General features: G+C 41.7%; 1 protein-coding gene across 1 annotated transcript in view; it reads left to right on the forward strand.

Annotated features, from left to right (window-relative positions):
• LOC307163936 (gamma-crystallin M2-like) overlaps positions 1 to 5,772 on the forward strand; it is a gene marked incomplete at both ends in the record, with an annotated part of 28,302 nt that extends 22,530 nt beyond the window's left edge. The window contains 2 exons of the mRNA XM_079880283.1: positions 5,029 to 5,313; positions 5,500 to 5,772. Of these exons, the coding sequence (XP_079736409.1) occupies positions 5,029 to 5,313; positions 5,500 to 5,772 (558 nt within the window). The remainder of the gene's footprint in view (positions 1 to 5,028; positions 5,314 to 5,499) is intronic.
• Positions 5,773 to 23,954: the final 18,182 nt, after the last annotated feature.

Raw genomic sequence — 23,954 nt, forward strand, 5'->3', positions numbered from 1 at the left:
GGGATGTTTTTAAATATGCTTGTAATGACTTAGATGAATTGCTTGATACTGTAACAAGTTATGTACTACACATGCAAGATATTATTATTCCCAAGAAGACAATTAGAATATATCCAAATAACAAACCTTGGGTTAGTAAATCCCTTAAAAGTGTCCTTAATCAGAAGAAGTTAGCTTTCCGCCAGGGTAATATTCACCAGCAACGAGAGGCCCATAAACTGGTTAAGAAAGCTGGCCAAAAAAAGGTTTAAAGATAAAGTAGAGGATGAACTGAAGAACAATAACCTTCGTGATGCCTGGAAGGGAATTAAATCTATAGTCTGTATTAAAGATAAAAAAAGGGGGTGTTTCACCCTGATAAGTCTGACACTGCCCTGGCTGAGGAGTTGAACCAATTCTATGTGAGATTTGACTGTCATGATTTCTCTGAGGATCTGTCTAAATTTAGGGAGGCTCCTGAGGGCAGTAAAATTCAGATTAGTGAAATGGATGTCTGTAGAATTTTGGAGGGGACTGACCAGAGAAAAAGTCCCGGGCCTGACGGCGTTTGTGGCCGCCTGCTCAAAGATTGTGGTTTATTTTTATGTGATATCTTTTCTTGTATTTTCAAGCTTTCCTTAGCTCAGATGGATGTTCCTGCATTATGGAAAGAATCAATTATTGTTCCTGTGGCTAAGATTCCATCACCTAAGGGACTGAACGATTACCGCCCTGTGGCTCTTACGTCATTAGTCATGAAAGGGCTAGAAAAGATTGTGAAGAAGAGCTACTTGCTATGTCACAGAATATTATTGACCCACTCCAATTTGCATATCAGGCAGGCAAAGGGGTGGAGGATGTCACAGCAACACTGCTGGACCGTGTTACGGGGCACTTAGAGGGCACAAAGACACATGTAATGGCTACTTTTATTGATTTCTCATCAGCTTTTAATTGCATGCAGCCCCATATTCTTGCTCAGAGGCTCTCTGAAATTCCTGCAATAGATGTTGGTACTATATGTTGGTTGGTTGGCTGGCTGACTAGGAGGCCACAGAGAGTACGTGTAAATGGCACCTTGTCTGAGGCCCTGATGTGCTCTACTGGATCACCCCAGGGGTGTGTCTTATCGCCATTGTTATTTGTATTGTATACAAATCGCTGTCGCAGTACTTCTGAATCATCATCCATAATCAAATATGCTGATGATTCAGTGATACTTAGTTTTCTGCAGGACCATGAGGTGGGCCATGGTCCAGTCTTGGACAGTTTTATAGAATGGTGCGAGGAGTCATTCCTACAGTTAAATGTCGCAAAAACCAAAGACATGCGGTTTGACTTCCGTAGGAAACCACCTGCCTTGCCATGTACCATTATAAATGGCTCAGTAGTGGAGACTGTCAGTCAGTATAAGTACCTGGGAATTATACTGGATGATAAACTGACCTTTGAGGCCAATACAGATAGGATCTGCAAAAAGGTCAATCAAAAACTGTTTTATTTAAGGAAACTGAGGAGTTTTAATGTTGAAAGTTCACTTATGAAAATGTTTTATTCATCATTTGTTGAGTCAATTCTCACATTTTCAATGATCTGCTGGTTCAGCAATCTTAATTTGATTAGAAAGAATAGGCTGGGAAGCTTTGTTAAACAGTGTCGGAAGATCACTGGTGTCAATCTTAATGATCTGAGCCAGGTCTACCAGATTAGGTGTGTCCGGAGGGCAAATGCCATTTTGGCAGACCCTTATCACCCTCTACACGCAGAGTTTCGGCTCTTGCCGTCAGGGAGAAGGTTTGCCTTCTCTAGAAAGGCAAAGTCAAATTCATTTGTACCATAACCTTGTACCACAAGATCATTTGTACCATTAGCTGTTAAATACTTGAACCAGCTCTAAACATCGCAATTTGTAACTTTTCCAGGATGACATCTATGGGTTAATTGTGTTATTATTTTTTTTATTTTTTTTAACAACTTATTGTTCATTTTGTTGTATCTTTTACTGTATTTATGTGTTGGCTGTGCCAATGGCTGCTGTGGAACAAATTGCCCCTTGGGGATAATAAAGAAACATAACATAACATAATCCATCTTTCTTTCTTTTTAACTAACTAATCCATTTTTCTTTCTAACTAATATATCTTTCTTTCATTCATTCTAACTAATCTATCTTTCTATCTAATCTCTTTCTTTCTAACTAATCTATCTATCTATCTATCTATCTATCTATCTATCTATCTATATATATATATCTTTCTTTCTTTCTTTCTTTCTTTTATTTCTTTTTAACTAATCCATCTTTCTTTCTTTCTAACAAATCCATCTTTCTTTCTTTCTAACTATTCTATCTTTCTTTCATTCTAACTAATCTCTCTTTCTTTCTAACTAATCTATCTTTCTATCTAATCTTTCTTTCTTTCTAACTAATCCATCTTTCTTTCTAACTAATATATCTTTCTTTATTTCATTCTAACTAATCTATCTTTCTATCTAATCTCTTTCTTTCTAACTAATCTTTCTTTCTTTCTTTCTTTCTTTCTAACTAATCTATCTTTCTATCTAATCTATTTTCTATCTAACTAATCTATCTTTCTTTTTAACTAATCCATCTTTCTTTCTTTCTAACTAACCCATCTTTCTTTCTAACTAATCTATCTTTCTTTCTTTCATTCTAACTAATCTATCTTTCTAACTAATCTATCTATTTATCCTTCCATCTAATCTATCTTTCTTTCTAACTAATCTCTTTCTTTCTTTCTAACTAATCCATCTTTCTTTTCTTTCTTTCTAACCAACTAATCAATCTTTTTTTCTTTCTCTCTTACTAATCTATCTCTTTCTAACTAATCAGTTTCTTTCTTTCATTCTAACTAACCAGTCTTTCTTTCTTTCTTTTTAACTAATCCATCTATCTTTCTTGCTAACTAATCTATCTTTCTTTCTTTTTAACTAATCCATCTTTCTGTCTATCTAATCCATCTTTCTTTCTAGCTAATCTATCTTTCTTTCTTTTTAACTAATCCATCTTTCTTTCTTTCTAACTAATCCATCTTTTTTTATTTTTAACTAACTAATCCATCTTTCTTTATTTCTTTCTTTCTTTCTAACTAACCCATCTTTCTTTCTTTTTAACTAACTAATCCATCTTTCTTTCTTTTTAACTAATCCATCTTTCTTTCTTTCTAACTAATCCATCTTTCTTTCTTTCTTTCTTTCTTTCTTTCTTTCTTTCTTTCTTTCTTTCTAACTAATCCATCTTTCTTTCTTTCTAACCAACTAATCCACCGTTCATTCTTTCTTTAATTCTAGCTAATCTATCTTTCTTTCTAACTAATCCATTTTTCTTTTTCTTTCTTTCTTTCTTTCTTTCTTTCTTTCTTTCTAGCTAATCTATCTTTCTTTCTAACTAATCCTTCTTTCTTTCTTTCTTTCTTTCTTTCTTTCTCTTTCTTTTTTCTTACTAATCAATTTTTCTTTCTTTCATTCTAACTAATCTATTTTTCTTTCTTTTTAACTAATCCATCTTTCTTTCTTTCTAACTAATCCATCTTTCTTTCTTTCTTTCTAAATAACTAATCCACCATTCTTTCTTTCTTTCTTTTTTTTCTTTCTTTCTAATATTTTCTTTATTTCTTTCTTTCTTTCTATTCTTTTCTTTCTTTCTTTCTTTCCTTCTTTCTTTCTTTCTTTCTTTCTTTCTTTTTTTCTTTCTTTCTTTCTTTCTTTCTTTCTTTCTTCCTTTCTTTATTTCTTTCTTTCTACCTAATCTTTTCTTTCTTTCTTTCTTTCTTTCTTTTTTCTACCTAATCTTTCTTTCTTTTTTCTTTCTTTCTTTCTAACTTTTCTTTCTTGCTTGCTTGCTTTCTGTCTAACTAATCTGTCTTTCTTTCATTCTTTCTTTCTAATCTATCTTTCTAACTAATCTTTCTTTTTAACTTATCTTTCTTTCTTTCTAACTAATCTATCTTTATTTATTTTTAACTAATCCATCTTTCTTTCTTTCTTTCTAACTAATCCATCTTTCTTTCTTTCTAAATAACTAATCCACCATTCTTTCTTTCTTTCTTTCTTTCTTTCTTTCTTTCTAATCTTTTCTTTCTTTTTTTCTTTCTTTCTTTCTTTCTTTCTTTCTTTCTTTCTAACTAAAATTTCTTTCTTTTTTCTTTCTTTCTAACTTTTCTTTCTTGCGTGCTTGCTTTCTGTCTAACTAATCTTTCTTTCTAATCTTTCTTATTAACTTATCTTTCTTTCTTTCTATCTAATCTATCTTTCTTTCTCTTTCTTTCTTTCTAACTAATCTTTCTTTTTCTTTCTAACTAATCTTTTTTTCTTTCTTTCTAACTAATCTTTCTTTCTTTCTAACTAATCTTTCTTTCTTTTTCTTTCTAGCTAATCTTTTTTCTTTCTTTCTAACTATTCTTTCTTTCTAACTAATTTATCAATCAAAATTTAAACTACTTTAAACTACTTTAAACTACTTAAAACTTCTAACTACTTTTAACTCCTTCAAACTCTCTGGTCCGGCTTTCTCAAGCCAACTTTTTTTTCTAGTTTCCAAATGAAATTGTAAGCAGTAAAATGTTTTCCTTGAATAAGTAAAAAAAACTTAATTATTTCAGTAGTAGTCAAGTAAAATAAAAATTTCAAATCCTAAAACAAGTATTGTAATGAGGTACAATTAACAAAATACTTTAAAACCTCTTTCACGTGTTTAGTTAGTATAGTGCTTCATAATTACAATTTAAACTTCAGAAATTCTAGAGTGAAAAATTTGAGTAGTAAGGTCTAGATACTGTGCTTCAGCTTGAATGGCTTCTATTCCAACTTGCACAGTCAGGAATTGACTAACAATAGGTGCTGTGTAGTCTTTAGTCTTGGTCTAGTATAAAGGTACGGGTGACAGCAGTCAGTCAACAACCAGTATCAGCTTCAGCTTCCCCTTTGTGGAACTACTGAGGATCAGACAGCGCAACCATGATGGGCAAGGTAAACTTCATTACAGCTAAGATTTCCACCCAGTTTAACTCCAAAAACATTTGATTTTTTAAGTTTCACTTTAAACAACTCAAAAGATTCACTTTGATTTTTCAGGTCATCTTTTACGAGGACAGGAACTTCCAGGGTCGCTCTTATGAGTGTATGGGTGACAGTGGTGACTTCTCCTCCTACATGAACCGCTGTCACTCTTGCAGAGTGGAGAGCGGATGCTGGATGATGTATGATCATCCCAACTACATGGGAAATCAGTATTTCTTTAAAAGGGGCGAGTATGCTGACTACATGTCCATGTTTGGAATGAGCAACTGCATCAGATCCTGCCGTATGATCCCAATGGTGAGCTCCATGAAATTTTTGTTAGTAATAAACACTTTTTAATAAACTACTTTTAATTGGAAACACAAAGCAGAGAGCAGATAAAAAATTTTGGGACATTGAGGAAAAATTTTAAATCTCGAAAAGACAACACTTTCAGAGAGTTTCGCTACACTGTAAACATAACTGACTTCTCTTTCACTACAGTACAAAGGCTCCTACAGAATGAGGATCTACGAGAGGGAGAACTTCATGGGTCAGATGTACGAGATGATGGATGACTGTGACAACATCATGGACCGTTACCGCATGTCTCACTGCCAGTCCTGTCATGTGATGGACGGCCACTGGCTCATGTATGAGCAGCCCCACTACAGAGGCAGGATGTCCTACTTCAGGCCTGGAGAGTACAGGAGCTTCAGCAATATGGGTGGCATGAGATTCATGAGCATGAGGCGCATCATGGACTCTTGGTACTAGTTTTCTAGTATTTTCTAGCATTTCTTAAATTAATAAAAATAACTCCTCTACAACACTGTCTTGAAACATCATTAAATGGCAATACTATTTTTATGAGCAGTCCACAAAAAAAAAACAAAAAAAAAAACATGCAGGCCTTGCAAAATTTCAAAATTCCTGGTAGCCCTTCAGGCAGGCACACTTCAGATTTTGGTAGCACAAAATAAATTGAACTAGACCGAAAAAAAAAACATCAATCAAAAACATTTTTAAAACACAAATATTAACAATAGTATACAAAATAATCAAATTACAATCATCAATACAAATATGCATTTGGTTCTGAACTGAACTGAAATTCATCCTGACCTGTCTTTTTGGCTGAGAACTGAAATACAGGTGTAAATCAATGTGCTCTTACCATTTTTACACATGCACACAGGTGTTTTCTTCACTGCTTGCAATCTCTATCACTTAGCAACAGTGCATTAAGTGAGAACGACACTCCTTTACAGGGGGTGGCAGCACCAGACAGCAGTCACTTTTGACACCAGCATGTACACATGACACTAGTTCAACACACATGAGACATTAGCAATGGAATTTACATAAATAATTATGACATATTGGCCACAGACAACAGCATTAAGAAAAAAAGGGTGAGATATGCAGCTGACATAACATCCTGTCGCACGATGAAAAAAATAAAATAAATCGCCACTCTCATATCCAATTCACAGACTTTGGATTCAGGTTCAAATTTCAATTAGACACAGCTCATTGTTTTGTTATCATGATTATTTGTGTTCCTCTACTCTCAAAATGTCTTTTCTTCAGAGTCTTGCGCCAACCATTTACAAAGATCTCAGACTCTCAAACTCCCCATGCTAAATATAGTCAGAGGTTGCAATGTTAAAACCTGTTAGCAATCCTGCAAATTTTGTCAAAAACGCCTAAAAAAAGCCTACCCAAATTAAATTGCATGCTGTTCTTGAAACATTTGGAGTATATGCATGGTTTTGGTCTCTTTTGAAAGGGGACACTTTGAGGTTTGTTCCAGAACTGTCAGAATCACTGTAAGTCTTACTGGTATTGAGTAATAGAACTTTGAACACACTAAAAAAAGGGGGGAAAAATTTCCGCCTACATTTTTTTTTGTAAAAACATGCCTGCAGATAACTACAGCTGGGAGGTATTAGCTGGAAAACACTGTGGGATCACATTATGAAGCCTTACCAAACCCAGTTTAAAATTTTATAATAATACCTTAGATAATGAGTGTTTTACACAAGTTTATCTAAGTTTATGTCTAGGCGCTCCCCAATAAAGGCCACTTGGAGACTCCAAATGACACTTTGTAACCACAGACACATAACATGCTGCTATTCTTGAATGCTTTACTCTACAGTCATAATTTTGGGCTCTATTGAGAGGTTACACTTAGAGCAATTATATAACTTATCCAGATTCACTGCCTCTTGGTGTTTTGCTGGCAGAACCTCTCTGGGAAGGTGGAGGATGGGGCTCCTCTCCTGATGAGGTGCTGTTATTCTGTCCCTCAGTATGTTGTTTTTTACTGACTGGCTCCCAGACTTCATCAGATTTATTTTCAGATGATGGTCTGTGATATAAAAAAAATAAAGAAATAAGTAATTTGCAAAACATTTACATTGTTTCTGTATCCACACTCATATAAACAGAAACACATGCACACAAACAACCAGGCTTATACCATTCATGAGCGCACAAACACACACACTTGTGCTTGAGCCCACATAAACACCTGTGCTTGAGCCCACATAAACAAACATTCCTGCATGAGAGCACAAACAAACACACACACACACACACACACACACACACACACACAAACCTGTGCTTGAGCCCACATAAACATTCCTGCACGAGCACACAAACACACACACCAGACACACACACATACACACACACACCTGTGCTTGAGCCCACATAAACAAACATTCCTGCACGAGAGCACAAACAAACACACACACACACAAACAAACAAACAAACAAACCTGTGTTTGAGCCCACATAAACATTCCTGCACGAGCGCACAAACACACACACACCTGTGTTTGAGAGCCCACATAAACAAACATTCCTGCGCGAGCGCACAAACACACACCTGTGCTTGAGCCCACATAAACAAACATTCCTGCACGAGCGCACAAACACACACACACACCTGTACTTGAGCCCACAAAAACAAATAAAAAACTTATTCCTGTACAGTTAAGTTACAAGCGCACACGACAGAAGTTAGCAGGTGGCTACATGTCAAAACACACACACTCGACCTAACACACCAAACACACGACATAAGCTGACAAGTACACCTAAAAACAAACACATACCCCAGTATATATAGTAAAATATGTTGTATAATATAATAAAACACTTACTTGTCGAGAGTGACGTCTCCACCATCCAAAAACAGCTAACTCTGCTAGCACGCAGCTACTGAGTCAATGATGAAACATCGCTCTCTTCATCAGAAATAGCATCCTCCGACTCATCTCTATCACGGCGAGTACACTGTTCAATAACTTCTTCAAGTAAGAAGTGTGTTTTTCTAGTTATCTTTGTCATTTTTCACCTGTTACCTTCTTTCACTCGTAAACTCGTTCAATGCTATGTTTACGCACGGGGCGCATTAATCACTACGGTGCTTTGCGCACGAACTTCACGCATGACCAGATGGATCGACCCACTGAAACTGCATATTATTCTTTGCAGAAATTCATTGGCTATTAGAAACGACAGTCATTTCCATCATCCATTGCAACTGGATCGATTTACTGTCAATCAAAGAGAGGGAGGTACCATTCTTCATCATAGGCGCTCCTTGGCTATTGATACCTTGTGACACCTCTATCATGGACCGATTGGCTCAAATGACCCGTCTATCAAAAGTTCAGGGGTCAGCGGCCATTTTGACATCACATTTTTCTTCATGTTTACATGTCAAATGAAGCTAGACCATAGAATGCGTCGAAGTTGTGACAGCTCTGTCGGCTAACTTGAAATGCTACTACTACATTCCGTGGATGTTTATTGATATATAAATGTGTTTTGGACTAAATACTTCGCTGAATTGGATTGTATGGACCCTTGACAGTGTAACCGAACCATTTTTGTTGGAATTTATGGATCAGTGGACTAACAGAAGGCTTCAATGGTGAGTTTCTTCCAGTTTCTGTTTGTTTATTTGGCTGTTGGTGGTCTGACAAAGAGACAGATTGTACCCGCTGTGTTGATTGTATCCTAAAATGGTTTACATCGTTCGAATCACGAGAATCTCAGCTTTCCATAGATATGTAACATGTTTATTTTTATTTTTTGAGATTTTTCTGTCAAAAAGTTTAACCTCTGAAACACTCCAGTGGCCCGCGGGCGGGACGTCGGACTACTATCTGGTTTTAACTAAAGCCATATGAAGTTCGGTTGCCTGTTTTAAAGCCATAAGTTCAAACCTGGATCACAAATTTGTCTTAACCCTAGTTTCCTAACAGTAAAATAAAGGGTAAGACAGCATGCAATTTACTGCAGTAAAGTTGATGTAACGTGTAACGTGTAACACCGGCCCGAACAGCCCTGCACTCACCAAGACGTCGAGGCCAGTCTTCGCCGCCCCTGGCAAGACTTCCATCTTCTTCCCCGGCCTCCTCCTACCGCTCGGCCGTCCCGATGATCCCACCTATCGGGAAATGGACCGTAGCTGGATTGAGGCAAGCGCTGAGTAATTCAGACATACAGGCTTTGCGAAAAATGAACAAAGCGGAGCTGTATGACCTGTACGTTTCCTTACAGTCAACTCCCAAGACTACCCACAGGCAGAACAACGCCCGCAGGGCCCAAAAGTCGCCTGCCCAGTCACCACAGTCGTTTTCCCGCACTGATCAAAAAAGAAGTCGAGTCAGGCTTCATGATCGGCCCGTTTGACAATCCTCCATTTAATCTGTTTCGTATTATCCCCAATGGAGTGGCTACAAGAAAATTCTCGTGTAAAAAACGCCTTATAATCGACCTGTCAGCCCCGCACAATTCCCCGTTCCCAAGCATAAACAGTTTGATCCCTCTCGATGAATTTTTGCTTAAATACCACGACATAGATCAGGCTATCGACATGATCAAAATTGCAGGTCGGAGCGCTTGGCTTGCCGAAATTGACATTACATCTGCTTTCAAAGTAATGCCTATCCATCCAGATTCATGGCACCTATTCGGAGTTCGCTGGCTCAGGAAATATTATTTCGCAGTGCGTTTAACTTTCGGATGCAAAAGCAGCCCAAAAATATTCGACATGCTATCAGAAGCCGGTTGCTGGATTTTGTCGAACAACTACGTCATTCCCCACCTCATTCACCTGCTAGACGATTTTTTAATAATCTTGCCTCCCAATGCTATCCCAGCCGCACACATCCTCACAGTCCAAAACTTTTTTTTCTGAGCTAGGAATTCCCATCGCACAGGAAAAAACAATGGGCCCTGCAACATCCATCGAGTTCCTAGGAATTAATTTAGATTCAGACAAATTCCAAGCATCCCTGCCCAAAGAGAAAATCAACCGAATAATTCTCGTCTCTTCTACTCTCCTTGAAAAATCAAATTGTTCAAAACGCGAACTCCTATCCCTGCTCGGACATTTAAACTTCGCAATGCGCATCATTCCGCAGGGCCGCCCCTTCATATCGCATCTCCTCTCACTCGCGTACTCCGTACACTACCTAGAGGACCTCATTTCCATAACTCAAGCATGTCACGATGAACTCAGGCTATGGTTAACATTTCTAAACCAGTGGAACGGCCTATACTTTTTCTATAACAACCTTGTTTCGTCCCCCACCGATATCAAACTGTTCACAGACGCCGCCCCCTCAATCGGTTTCGGGGAATTTTTTCAAGGTCGTTGGTTCGCGTCTCTATGGCCACCGCAGCTCCAGGACATATCTCAATCCTCAGCTCTATTCAAGCTTTACCCTCTCATAGTAGCAGCCTTTCTGTGGGGGGAAGAATGGGCCGCTAGTAGCATTTTAGTGCATTGCGACAACGACGCAACAGTGCATTGCATTAACAAAGGCCGTTCCCATTCACCTGCTCTGATGCCACTCTTAAGGTGTCTCACCTGGATTTCAGCTTGCAACCAATTCATCATAATTGCTAAACACATCCCTGGGTCAGAAAACCAAATCGCTGACTCCCTGTCTCGTTTTCTGTTTCAGAAATTCAGGATGCTGGCTCCAGAGGCGGATAAATTCACAACTCCAGTACCTCGCTATTCAGAACTAATATTCCCATAACCCACCCGTTAAAACCCCTGCTTGATGCATCGCTCGACACTATCCTCCAAGCAGTTTCTCCCAGGACCCTCCAATCCTACGTGACTGCTTGGGGATGTTTTAAAACATTCCATGTCTCCTATAACATGCCTTTCCCCGATTTTTCTCTTCTTTCAATCACCTCTTTTATTTCCTACGTTAATAGCGTTAAGGGCCTTCAAGTCGGGTAAGGGCCTTCAAGTCAGGTCCATCAAAGGTTACTTGAGCGGCCTCCAGTTTTTCCATATATTGATGTACGGCGCTCCTTCTCCCGTGATAAACAATTCACAAACCTCCTTCCTGATCAAAGGGATTCAATGATCCCAGCCCATCCGTCCCGACGCCAGACAACCCATAATGCTAAACATTCTCACCAAATCTATTCACGCCCTCCGCACAAGCTACCAGCCCCTCAGTACCGCTCGCACACTCGACGCCATGCTTATCCTAGCCTTTTTTGGTTTTCTTAGATGCTCGGAACTCGCTATCACTTCCAAATTCGACCCAAAAATCCACCCCACCATCTCAGACTTGTCAGTACTAGATGGTGAAACAATCTCATATTTGATTAAACAAAGTAAGACCGACTGAACCAAAAAAGGTAATTTCATCTACATTTTTAACCTCTCATCGCCAATCCAACCATACCAGTCAATTCTGGCTTATCTGCAATGGAGAAGCTCTCAGGCTAAATCTCCTCGGGAACCCCTGGGGCCGGTTTCACAAAGCTATTTTAGACTGGTCTATAGTGTTAGACAAGTCTAAAATTTGCTCATAGACTAGTCTAATGCAAGTTAGACTGTTTCACAAAAATAAAGACTGACTTAATTTAGACCAAAAAAATTAGACACCTTACCCCCAGGCTAACTTAGGTCTAAGACTCTATGTTACCTTGGCAACCAGCAGTAACAATCAGTTACAAACTGCCAAAAGAAAAGGGAAAATGGCTCATAATTTAAACATTTCTTGTTGATTCAAAAATGTCCTTGTAACTGTTAGGGCCGTTACATAGTCAACGCGAGCAACGATCGACGCGCTCCCTTTCATAGTCTGAGCAGTGGACGCAAGCGTCACGGGCGATGCGTGAAATGCAATACACCGCTCACGCAACTGGGGGTAGTAGAGTCATAGTGGAGTCATAGCTCTGAACGCCCGTCTATTTTGCTTCAAACGCTCGCTTTATACGCGCGTCCTATTCGCCTTGGACGCGCGAATGGATTCAAAATGTTCAAGCGTCGAACTAGACGCGAATTTGACGCTCTATTCGCGTTTGGTGTGAATTCTGCATAATAACAGGCTGCGATGTCAAGATTGCAATGCTGAAGTGTGTGTGTGTGTGTGTGTGTGTGTCAGAGAGAGAGAGGCACGGGCGCGATCGAACAGTGGAAACATAAAAACATACTCCGTCATTTATACTCCTCCAACAAACACATATTTTCCGCTGGGGTAAACTGCACTGAGCGGTTGAGTGCGCTTACTCGATCCGCCATGTTTTTTGTTTTGAAAAGTGTCTTAATTTACCCAGAATGCATTGCAGTGTAGTCCTACTTAAGATAGTCAGAGTCTTAAGTGCTTTGTGCAACGGTCTGATTTAGATGTCTATCTGAAGTCTGACTACCTACTATATCTAAGCCATAGTCAAAGTCTTTCTTTGTGAAACCGGCCCCTGTTCATAGACAAATCCAAAAAACCCGTGACACGTTTTTGGTTCCAGAAACACCTCAAATCTGTTCTCCAACAGTCAGGCATTCCGGCAAAGAATTTTTCAAGTCACTCATTCCGTATCGGGGCAGCAACTTCAGCAGCCCAAAAAGGCCTCTCCCAACAGCAGATCCAAGCCCTTGGGAGATGGTCCTCAGATGCTTTCCAAAGCTATATCAGGACCAACCGGTTCCACATTAAAAAGGTTCACCAAACCCTCATTGATTAAAAAAAAAAAAAAAAAAAAAAAAACTCCCGGTCGAGCACACATGTTCCTCTTTCCTGCTTTTTCTTTCTGTCCAGTGAGCATTTGGTCTCACAGCGGACGCACGCTAACTTCCCCAGTAGAGCACTTATGTTTTCTCTTCTGTCCAGCAAGCATTTGGTCTCACAGCGGATGCAGTGAGAAAATCTCCCGGTCAAGCACTCATTTTCCTCTTTCCTGTTTCCTCTTTCTGTCCAGCGAGCATTTGGTCTCACAGCGGACGCAGCGAGAACTTTCCCGGTGGAGCACTTACGTTTTCTCTTCCGTCCAGCGAGCATTTGGTTTCACAATGGACGCAGTGAGAAAATCTCCCGGTCAAGCACTCATTTTCCTCTTTCCTGTTTCCTCTTTCTGTCCAGCGAGCATTTGGTCTCACAGCAGACGCAGTGAGAAAATCTCCCGGTCAAGCACTCATTTTTTCCTCTTTCCTGTTTCCTCTTTTGTCCAGCGAGCATTTGGTCTCACAGCGGTGAAAGAAAGGCGCAAACTCTCCCGATTGGTCGTTCCAAATTACAACTGCTCCCCGTTCGCAGGCCAAAAACTGCTGTCATTTTGAGGCAGTTTATGTGTAGGCGTTTCTCCGAGCTCGACCAGAGGCCGGAGGCAGGCCTGCCCTCGTACAGGGCTCCCCAACCGAGGTTGGAAGCGTCTGTTGAGATAACCCTCCTCTCTGAAACCACACCCATGTTCACTAAGGTGGCCCTTATTTTTCAAGTTTTGATTTATAATTGTCTGACCCCCTCAAGTTGTTCCAATACATGAAAAATTAATTCAGGCAAAATATGAGCTCATTTGAACAATATTTAGAGGTGGCTCGATGACGTTGAAATCTTGTATAATCAGTTATTATGCTCAATTTGTGATAATTACCACTTGCCTAATTTTATCTAAACTATTTAAATTACATACTTGCTTATTTAATGGCAATTCTGAATTTACACCTATTTTGCACAAAATATATTCTATGCATTTCTTGCAGAAGCATAAACTGTGTTAATGACGGGCTAACGAAGCCACTTTCACAGAAATGCGTGGTGTTAAGAAACTCTGAACTATTGAACTGTGCAAACTTAGTCCAGGCAAAGTAGCGTTTTACGACAGACTAACTGTAAAATAATTTTTTGCAGCTTAGATCATTTCTATGAGGTGTCCAGAACAACATACTAAGTCCTAAGAAATCCTAGTTGAGGAAATATGTTAAATTCTCATCAATCTGAGATGTGTGCCAATAAGGCCAGGCAACAATACACCCCAATGGGGCTATTTTTTCCTTTACTCCTATCAAAATTAAACTTTACACAATGAAAGTACCCACGAAAAGTAATTTTTTTTGTATTACAAGTTTCTTTGAAAATTTATTTTAATATGCAAATGAGCTATACACTAATCGAATATGCCCAAAATACACCCAAATAGGCTTAATTTTTTCCTTTACTCTTACCACAATAAAACTTTACATAGTAAAAGTATACATGAAAAGTAACTTTATTTGTATTACAAGTTTCTTTTAAAATGAATTTGAATATGCACATGAGTGCCACACTTATTGAATATGTCCTAATTTGCATATAGGCAGAAACACCATTCATACGTATGACAAATACATCGACCCGATCTTCATCCAATCATCCTACTGCCAATGGGTGAGGGCAATGCTGCTTTTAGACTGGCCTCTAACCTGAAAACTGCCTGGCTTGGTAGTACCTGCCAGGGGTATAACCCCCACTGGTATACTGTAGTCTTCAGGGTCGGTAACAACAGGTAACAACAACATGGGGAGGTTTCTTTTTGATTTTATTTTAGTTTTTTTCTTTAACTAACCTAGATATTGCTGTTGCTAGCTTCTCATAACAATGCAAAGCTACTTTACAAACGGTAGAAGAAGGTAGAAGCATATCAACGCCTGGTCTGAAATACTTGCTAACTACAAAAAGAGAAGCAGTTTTGGTGTCTGGCAAAATTATTTTAAAGAGCTGTAATGTCTGGAAAGTGTGTCTATCTGGTTTTTCATCTGTCTTCTGTGTGAGAGTGAATTGTTTAGTTGGTAAGAATGACTTCTGCCTGTAATCTCGTAATCTTACCAACAATACCAATCATTTGTAAATCTACCAGCCCAAAATTTAATCTCTAAAATTTAATCTCTTACTGAATGGACATGAATGTGTTAGTTATTTGGCCCCTGTTTTTTCTACTTGTGACTTTATGGTTTCTTGGCCATAAGTCAATTGGGCCTAGTGTTGAGCTCATTTGCATTTTTAAAATAGATTTTTCAAAGAAACTTGTAAAACAAAAATGTTACTTTTCATGTATACTTTCACTGTGTAAAGTTTTATTGTGGTAGAAGTAAAGGAAAAAATTAAGCCTATGCGGGTGTATTTTGGGTAGCCTATATTCGATTAGTGTATAGCTCATTTGCATATTCAAATTCATTTTCAAAGAAACTTGTAATACAAAAAAATTAACTCTTCATGGGTACTTTCATTGTGTAAAGTTTCATTTTGATAGGAGTAAAGGAAAAAAATAACCCCATTGGGGTGTATTGTTGTCTGGCCCTTGGCACACATCTCAGATTGATGAGAATTTAACATATTTCCTCAACTAGGATTTCTTAGGACTTTTAGTATGTTGTTCTGGACACCACATAGAAATTATCTAAGCTGCAAAAAATTATTTTACAATTAGTTCTATTTTTGGCTCCAAAATTAGTTACTTTGCCTGGACTAAATGTGAAAAGATGCGTATCATCAGTTATCTTACTATAGTCAAATGTATGTTGTGTAAGATATATTTGGTTAAATAATTAATAAAGTACTCACATTGAACTGTGATCAAGTAATAGGCTATGTGATTTGATGCATTCTGAAAACTGTGTGTAGTATTGAATACAATGCTCAATGCTAAACGTTTTAGAATGAAGAATTTTGATGACTTGTAGAATTGCCTACAAAAACAGCGAACTTTGATGTGCTTGAGCTAACTCTAAATATTAATATTTTTGCCCCATTTTTTTTCTGGGGTGTTTTTAGCATAAATGGAACAAATCTAGCGGGTCAGGCTGCAGATAAACGGAACACATTTTTTTTCGTACATTTAAGGGCCACCCACCCTGCTGGTACCAGCTGGTGTTCCTCCAGGGGGCCAGAGCTCTGGTACAGAGCAGGTTTACCATGATGTTCATGCGGCCCGAACGCCAAGCATGGGCTGGAATTTGCGGCACTAATTGGAGTACTGAAGATGCCGAAGCCATAAGGCCCAAAACCCTTTGAAACATTCTGAGGGGTACATAGGAGCCCACTTTGAACAACGCGGCAAGCCGCTGTATTGTTAGAGCCCGGCCCGGCGTGGGCCATGCTCTCATATGAACAGAGTCGAAAACTGTTCCCAGGAACGTGATTCGTTGGCTGGGGACAGCACACTTTTGGCAAAGTTTACCCTGAGCCCGAGGCTTTCCAGATGGCCAAGGAGCCAGGCTTTGTGAGTGTGGGACTCCGCCTCTGACTGAGTCAGTATGAGCCAGTCGTCGAGGTAGTTTAGGATGCGCATTCCCCGCTGTCTCAGGGGGGAGAGAGCTGCATCCATGCACTTCGTGAATGTACGAGGTGCTAGAGCCAGTCCAAATGGTAGGACTGTGTACTGATATATCTGCCCCTTGAAGGCAAATCTTAAGAAATGCCTGTGACGGGGGTTGACTTGGATGTGAAAGTAAGGGTCTTTTAGATTTACTGAAAAGAACCAATCTCCCGGGCGGATCTGCTCCAGGATGTGTTTGGTCGTGAGCATCCTGAATGGCCGTACCATGAGGGCCCTGTTCAGGTGTCTGAGATCTAAAATGGGTCTTAGTCCGCCGTCTTTCTTCGGAATGAGAAAGTAACGGTTGTAAAAGCCTGACTCGCTTAGTGACGCGGGAACTTCTTCGATCGCCCCTTTTGCTAGCAGACTCGTCACTTCGGAGCGGAGGACATGAGACATAGTGCTCCCTACCGAAGTGTAAGTTATAGCGCGAAAGCGCGGGGGTCTGCGGGCGAACTGAAGTGAGTACCCGTTCACTATGGTATTCATCACCCAATCTGACACATCGGGGATGGCTCGCCAAGCCAGAGCCAATAAGCCAGAGGCTGAATCATCTCTGAAGTCGAAGCACCCGGGTGCGGGGGCTCGACCTGACAGAGGTTTATGTGAGGGAAAATGCTCAATTTGTGCTCTGTGTGGGTCGCTGTTAAAACAGCGTTTGTGTGCAGGGGTGCGTGACAAATGACGGGCCCATGTTCTGCATTTAAAATGACTCCAGCCGCCTGAACTGAAGGTGTGAGATGCACTCGATCGATCTTCGGGGGTGGTCCGGCCGCAGCGGGACAAGAACCCCTCTTCCCATCGGTTAGGACGGCTTCTTAGGCTCATGGTCCAGCGTGAGCTTAGGCCGGGTACCCTGCCGCTTGGGGAGCGGGTAGCGTTTCGCAGGCCTGTAGCGTGGGCCGGTCTCAGCCGCTGGGCGGGGCTGGTGGACTGGGGGCGCTGGTTTCTCTGGCTGCGGCGTACTTCTAGGGCACCGTGAAGCCGAACTAGAGTGCTTGGGCAAGAAGTGCTTCAAAGCACTGGAAGCTTTCTGAGCCTCTGTGAAGCGTTCTGCGAAGCCGCTGACTGAAGGGCCGAATAGACCTGTTGTGGAGACTGGTGCGTCGAGGAAGGCGGTTTTGTCAGCATCCCTGATCTCAGTTAAATTTAGCATCATTAAATTTGATCAGCATCACTGTCGGATAGTGAGAGGACGCTAGCGCGCTTTGGCTGCCGCTTCTCACACCGGACGAAAAAGTTAGTTTGCAACTAAACGGTTTTACCTACTGACTTTGTTTGGTACCGGTGGTATCTGTTTCTGCCTCAAGATCTGGACTGTGTCTTTGCCTGGTCGCCGCATCTGCTGCCTGTCACGTTGTGACTCGCTGTGACCACCAACAAGCTAGCTCCCGGGGTTGCCTTCGGCCCATCCGCGCTGTGTTCTGCTCGAGCAGTGGATTACAACCCGGTTACTGGCCGGCCTGCACTCCGGAGCAGCCTATCAGCTATGCGGCTACTGTTTATGATCTTCCTGCTGGCCTCTCTGCGGCTCTTGTCATCTACAGCTCTGACCATGGCGCTTCGATACACGTCCTTGCAGCTTCTCAGATTCAACCACCGCGCACCTCCTTCACTGGACATCACCTCTACTCTGCAACAACACTGTCTTCTCCGTCGTCGCCCTTATATCCACCGAGGCTCCCGTCGCAATCTTCTCTACTACTTCAGTGCCGAAAACAGTATTCCATCTTTCTGGTCCGGCCGTAGTTCACTCCCGCCTGGATACCGGCGCAACAACAACATCCGCATACGTCATCCGCGCACTCTTCACGTGACTTCATCTAACCTCCTGCCCGTCTCAACTTCCGCCATTTGGATTTCACAACAAAAGCCTCTTAAAACAGCACTATTCAATACAAGATCTGCTGTATTGAAGACACTGGGTGTGTCTATCTGACACATGAAGGGGAATCCCGCAGGATTCGCAGATGGGGAGCGGCATTTGAAACAACGCGCTCTGCTCTTTTAGATGGATAAAAGCTTAAAAGATATGCTCGTCGGATGCCACAGGGAAACGATCAGATGGCGAGATGATGCCGACGCTGAAGCTGTTCCGCTGAAGGGCTGTTCCACGACGAGAGGCTTCTTTTCCGGAGAGGTCAGCGAAAATGAGGTGAGAAACAGAGCTCGAGCTGAAGGAGATAAATCTGTCATATGGCGAATTTTCTCTGAATTTATACTCTTCAGCCACGCCTATTTTGGCGCGCTCAGGTTGGCAAGGTGCCAAACGCTTCGATTGGACCGTTTACCTTGCTGATTCGCCATAGGTTTGTGCAGTTGCCACAGCACAGCCTATCAGCTCGCTCTATCGAGCTGTCATGCTCTCTTGCTGTGCAGCTGCAATGCGTTTTAAAATAAAGGCTTCAATATTCTCGAGAAAGGAGTTTTCCCATAGCGTTTGCAACGCAGTACGAGAGAACCGTTCTCGTAAGGGAACTAAATTTACTAAAGACTGACAGTTCCTGACAGACTGGAAGCAGAGATGTTTTATTTTATTAGAGATGTGGGCGTGGCCTTGAGACAATGCGCAAAATGAATGGAAATGAAAATATTAGTGCTTGCTCCTCAAATCGCAACTCGTTTAATGAATTATTTCGAAAAGCTAATGAAGTTTCAATGTTAAGCATTAACTTCAACAGTTCACATTTTAGTTTGTGTAATATAAATCGTCTGAGCTGTTTTACCTGATTGATTACAGGCATTCAGATAAATACAGCAGCAGTGCAAACAATTAGCGAATAACCTATACTCGTCTAGGCTAATACAGTTTATTATTATTATCATTTGTGCCCTAATAAAATGTTTTCTTTAAAATTCAAAAATTACATTTTAATTTCTCTAAAAAATGTCTTGTTTATTTCGCATATAGCTATGTTTCTGTTAACTACCTACTGGGGAAAATGTTGTATTAATCTTGTAGTCATCACGTTAAACATTGCAATTTGTACTTGACGTTAACATGACATTAACATCAACATTAACATGAAAGGGACAGTTTTTAATGTTTAAAGGGCTGCTGGAACTCTGAAATTTCAACAAAATCAAGCAACAATACTGTGATCACAGATATTCCAAAAGTTATTTGTTCATACAAGTATCATTGGACTTTCTGCATTTGCAAGATGCAGTGCATGGATTAGGCTTGCAGCCGCATCGGGCTGTCTTGCACCCAGTGGTGCAGGCACAGGTGATTAACTCCTCACAGGCATCTGGAACTGGGGATAGTGACATGAGTTGAGGAATAAGGGAATTCCCCTCTGTCTTCCATCCCATGGTTTCAGGGGGTGGCAGAACTGGCTGCTGCAAGTGGACCTGCCGCCAGACCAAAGCCTGGAATTGAGAGTGCTGAATGTAGAAGTAGAGAGCGTCTCTGGTTGGGGGCAGTCTTTCTATTGTCATGCCCTTGACAAACATGCTTGCTCGAACTTCATTAATGTTTTCAGCATCCTTTACACCATAGAGTTTGCAAAAATACTGTTCTGCATTCTGAATGGTGTGGTCACTCAGTTCAGGACCTTCGCCAAGCCCCGTTAGTAGATGTGAATACTCTATGAAAACTTCCCAGCATGTCTTCTTTTAATATCCTGCAATGTATGAAGTATGAAGGGGGACTTGGAATACACATATGACCCCAGGGGGCTGCAAATGGAGAATCACTGGGGTGTCCAGCCGCAGGTGGAATATTTCAACCCCAGGGGTGGCAAGGTGGCTTGCCGAGGGAAAGACACATGCCCAGAGAGGCTTAAAGTGGAATACACACGTGGGGATCGCCCAGAGGGGGAACCATGCACATGGAGGCACCTAGCCAAGCGCGAAAGCTGCCGGTGGCATAACTCTGGCGTTGACGTCAACAGTGCTGGAGGAGACTCAGGGCTTATTAGGCTCACCTGAGGAAATATCGCATGTATCCCATCCGTGGAGAGGAATGGCGAGCAGGCGAAGACACCTGAGCAGAATCTAGTACCGGCTAGTTGAAGCGAGTACATGAGAAGAAACTGTCTCCACTCGGAGATTGTAGAATCTCGCGAACTTGTTAGGTTTCGCCCAGCCTGCAGCTCTGCAGATGTTTGTTAGCAAGGCGCCATGTGCTAGAGCCCAAGAGGATGCCACACTCCGGGTGGAGTGGGCCGTCACACCAAGGGGGAATGGTCAACCTTGCTGCTGGTAAGCCAAAGCAATGGCGTCCACTATCCAGTGAGACGACCTTTGCTTGGAGAGAGCCTTTCCCTTCAGCTTCCCACCATGACAGACAAAGAGCTGGTCTGAGGTCCTGAAACATTGCGTTCTGTCTACGTAAGCACGGAGGGCGCGTACTGGACAGAGCAGTGTCAAGGCTGGGTCTGCCTCCTCCGAGGGCAGCGTTCACCACTTGGTCTCGAAAGGGTGTGGTGGGAACCTTGGGCACATATCCAGGCCAGGGTCTCAGGATCACGTGAGAGTTAGCCGGTCCGAATTCCAGGCACACTTCGTCAACCGAAAATGCCTGCTGGTCCCCTACCCTCTTGATGGAGGCCAATGCAACCAGAAGTGCTGTCTTCATTGACAGGAACTTAAGCTCCACTGATTGCAGAGGCTCAAAGGGAGCACTCTGCAGGGCAGTTAAAACCACTGAGAGGTCACAAGAGAGAACGAGAGGAGGGCGAGGAGGATTCAGGAACCTGATGATCAGGTCGTGCTTTCCAATGGAATTGGCCAGGGAGGTGCTGTCGCGAGGAGTAGTAGTTCTGGGAACCAGGTGTGGTTGTGCCAATACGGGGCAACCAAAATTACCTGCTCCTCGTCCTCCCTGATCTTGCACAAAGTCTGCGCAAGAAGGCTCACTGGGGGAAACGCATACTTGCGGAGGCTCCGCGGCCAGCTGTGCGCCAGTGCATCCGTGCCGAGCGTGCCCTCGGTCAGGGAATAAAACAGGTCGCAGTGGGACGAGTCGTGGGAGGCAAACAGATCTACCTGTGCGTCCCCGAACTGATCCCAAATCAGCTGAACCGACTGGGGATGAAGTCTCCATTCTCCAGCGAGAGGCCGAAGCCGAGACAGCTCGTCGGCTGCACGGTTCAGGTCTCCTGGGATATAAATGGTGAGTTGCGACATACGGTGGGAGCACAGACCACCTTGTCGGTTGATGTACGCTACTGTCGCGGTATTGTCTGATCGGACTAATACGTGCTGACCCCTGAGCAACGCACGGAAGTGGTGTAGGGCGAGACGTACAGCCTGCAACTCGAGGCAATTGACATGCCAAAGGCGCTGGGGTCCTGTCCAGGAGCCCGCGGCAGCATGTCCATTGCACATGGTGCCCCAGCCCGTGGTGGAGGCATCTGTTGATACAACAACATGCCGGGAAACTCGTTCTATGGGCACTCCGGCCCATAGAAAACTGAGGTTCGTCCACGGGGTGAAGGTCTGACGGCAGGTCGGAGTCACTGGGACTCGGAGCGTGCCGTGTTGCCATTGCCACCTCGGGACTCGATCACGAAGCCAAAGCTGAAGCGGTCTCATATGAAGCAAACCGAGCGGCGTTACTGTGGCTGCAGATGCCATATGCCCCAGGAGCCTCTGAAATAGTTACAGTGGAACCACACTCTTGCCCTCGAACTGATAAAGGCAAGTCAGCAGTGACTGCGCGCGCTCGCTCGTTAGCTGCGCGCACATGGCGACCGAGTCGATTTCCATACCGAGAAAAGAGATCCCATGCACGGGGCAGAGTTTGCTCTTCTCCCAGTTGACCCGAAGGCCCAGACGAGCTAGGTGCCGGAGCACTAGGTCCCTGTGTTCGCAAACCTGTGCTCGAGAGTGAGCTAGGATCAGCCAGTCGTCGAGATAGTTCAGGATGTAGCGTTTATACGCCCGTATAAATCTAATTAATTATTATTCATAACGAATTATGATCAATAATTAATAATTTAATTATTTTCAGAATTTACTGTAGCAGAATCAATAGTATGATTAGTCTATCGGTTCATCCAATGAACAGAAAGCATAAACAGTTATTAACTCTAGGAAATATAATATCTTCCTGGCCAAGAAAGAAGAATCCCCAGCTAACAATAAATTAAGAAATAATCAAGGGTAAAAGCATAGTAACTTTGATCGAAGTTCAAGACAATAAATTTGATAAGCACATACACAAGCAATCTCTTTTTAAAATACAAACAATACTTTATTGATTATATACTAACACATAACTAACACAAACAAGACTCTATTGATTATTCTAACACATAAAGCTAATATCTAAAATATCTAACACAAACGCAGTTTTAGTCTGGAGGTACTTGCTTTTGGGGGTTCCCTTGGGTTTCCCGTTCGTTGGCTGTGGTCTCGTGCCTGGATAGATGTCTGTGGCGTGGATGGCGGATGGTTGGAAAGTCTTTGAAGTTGAAAGCGGTGCGTTGCAGCCGTGAATCGTGGACCGACACTTTGCAGCAAAACTTAACTTAAAACCGAGACTTTCAATCGGAAAAGAAGAATAACACTAAGAAAGAAAGAAAATGAGATACGGAAAGGAGCTAGATGACTGGAAATGAATCTAACCCATCTGATCTTAATTTGGGTTGATCTGCTCGTCTGTTAACGTTACATGGTTACTAAACCATCGTCTGCCGTCTCCGTCTTTGTTCTGCACTCGTTGAGAGCTCTTCTGTATCAGAACATTTTGAACGAACTAACGAACGAACTCCGACCCCCCCAACGCTCTGCGCTGGTTTTTTTAAAGGGTTTTTTAAAACAAAAAGGTTTTGTTACTCCTACAAATATGTCATGACTGCTGCTTTGTTTGCAAAGTCATAAATCATGTCTTCCCTGGGGGGTTTCTCTAATGAAACTAAAAGACCAGATGCAAGAGTTTAGGCATGATTTCTAATTATCAGAATATGAAACATTTTACACAGATTTAATTCCAGCCATCTTGCTAGTTGTGTTCGTAAGATAGCATTGATATGAAACAGTACACACTTTCATTCACACATCTAATAATTATAATTATAACAATTACATGAATTATATGGGATTAAAGCATATTAAACGGACACATATATCGTAGAAACACATAGAATGATGTATGATGTTGTCCATTGAAAATTGTTCTTGAATGATTTGATGTATAGTTATTGGTAAGAATCAGTTCTCTGGTTTGAAGAGAAAAGAAACTCTGTTTGTTCGTTCAGAGGTCTTAAGGAGGAGGGGGTCTGGAATGTTGTGGGGGTTTAACAACATCTGCTGGTATCGATCCGTCTTGCAAACTATCAAAGTTGACCAATAAAAGTCTTTGGTTGCAGACTCTCTGG

This window comes from Squalius cephalus (genome assembly GCF_949319135.1).
Source record: "Squalius cephalus genome assembly, chromosome: 9".
NCBI classification, from domain to species: Eukaryota; Metazoa; Chordata; class Actinopteri; order Cypriniformes; family Leuciscidae; genus Squalius; species Squalius cephalus.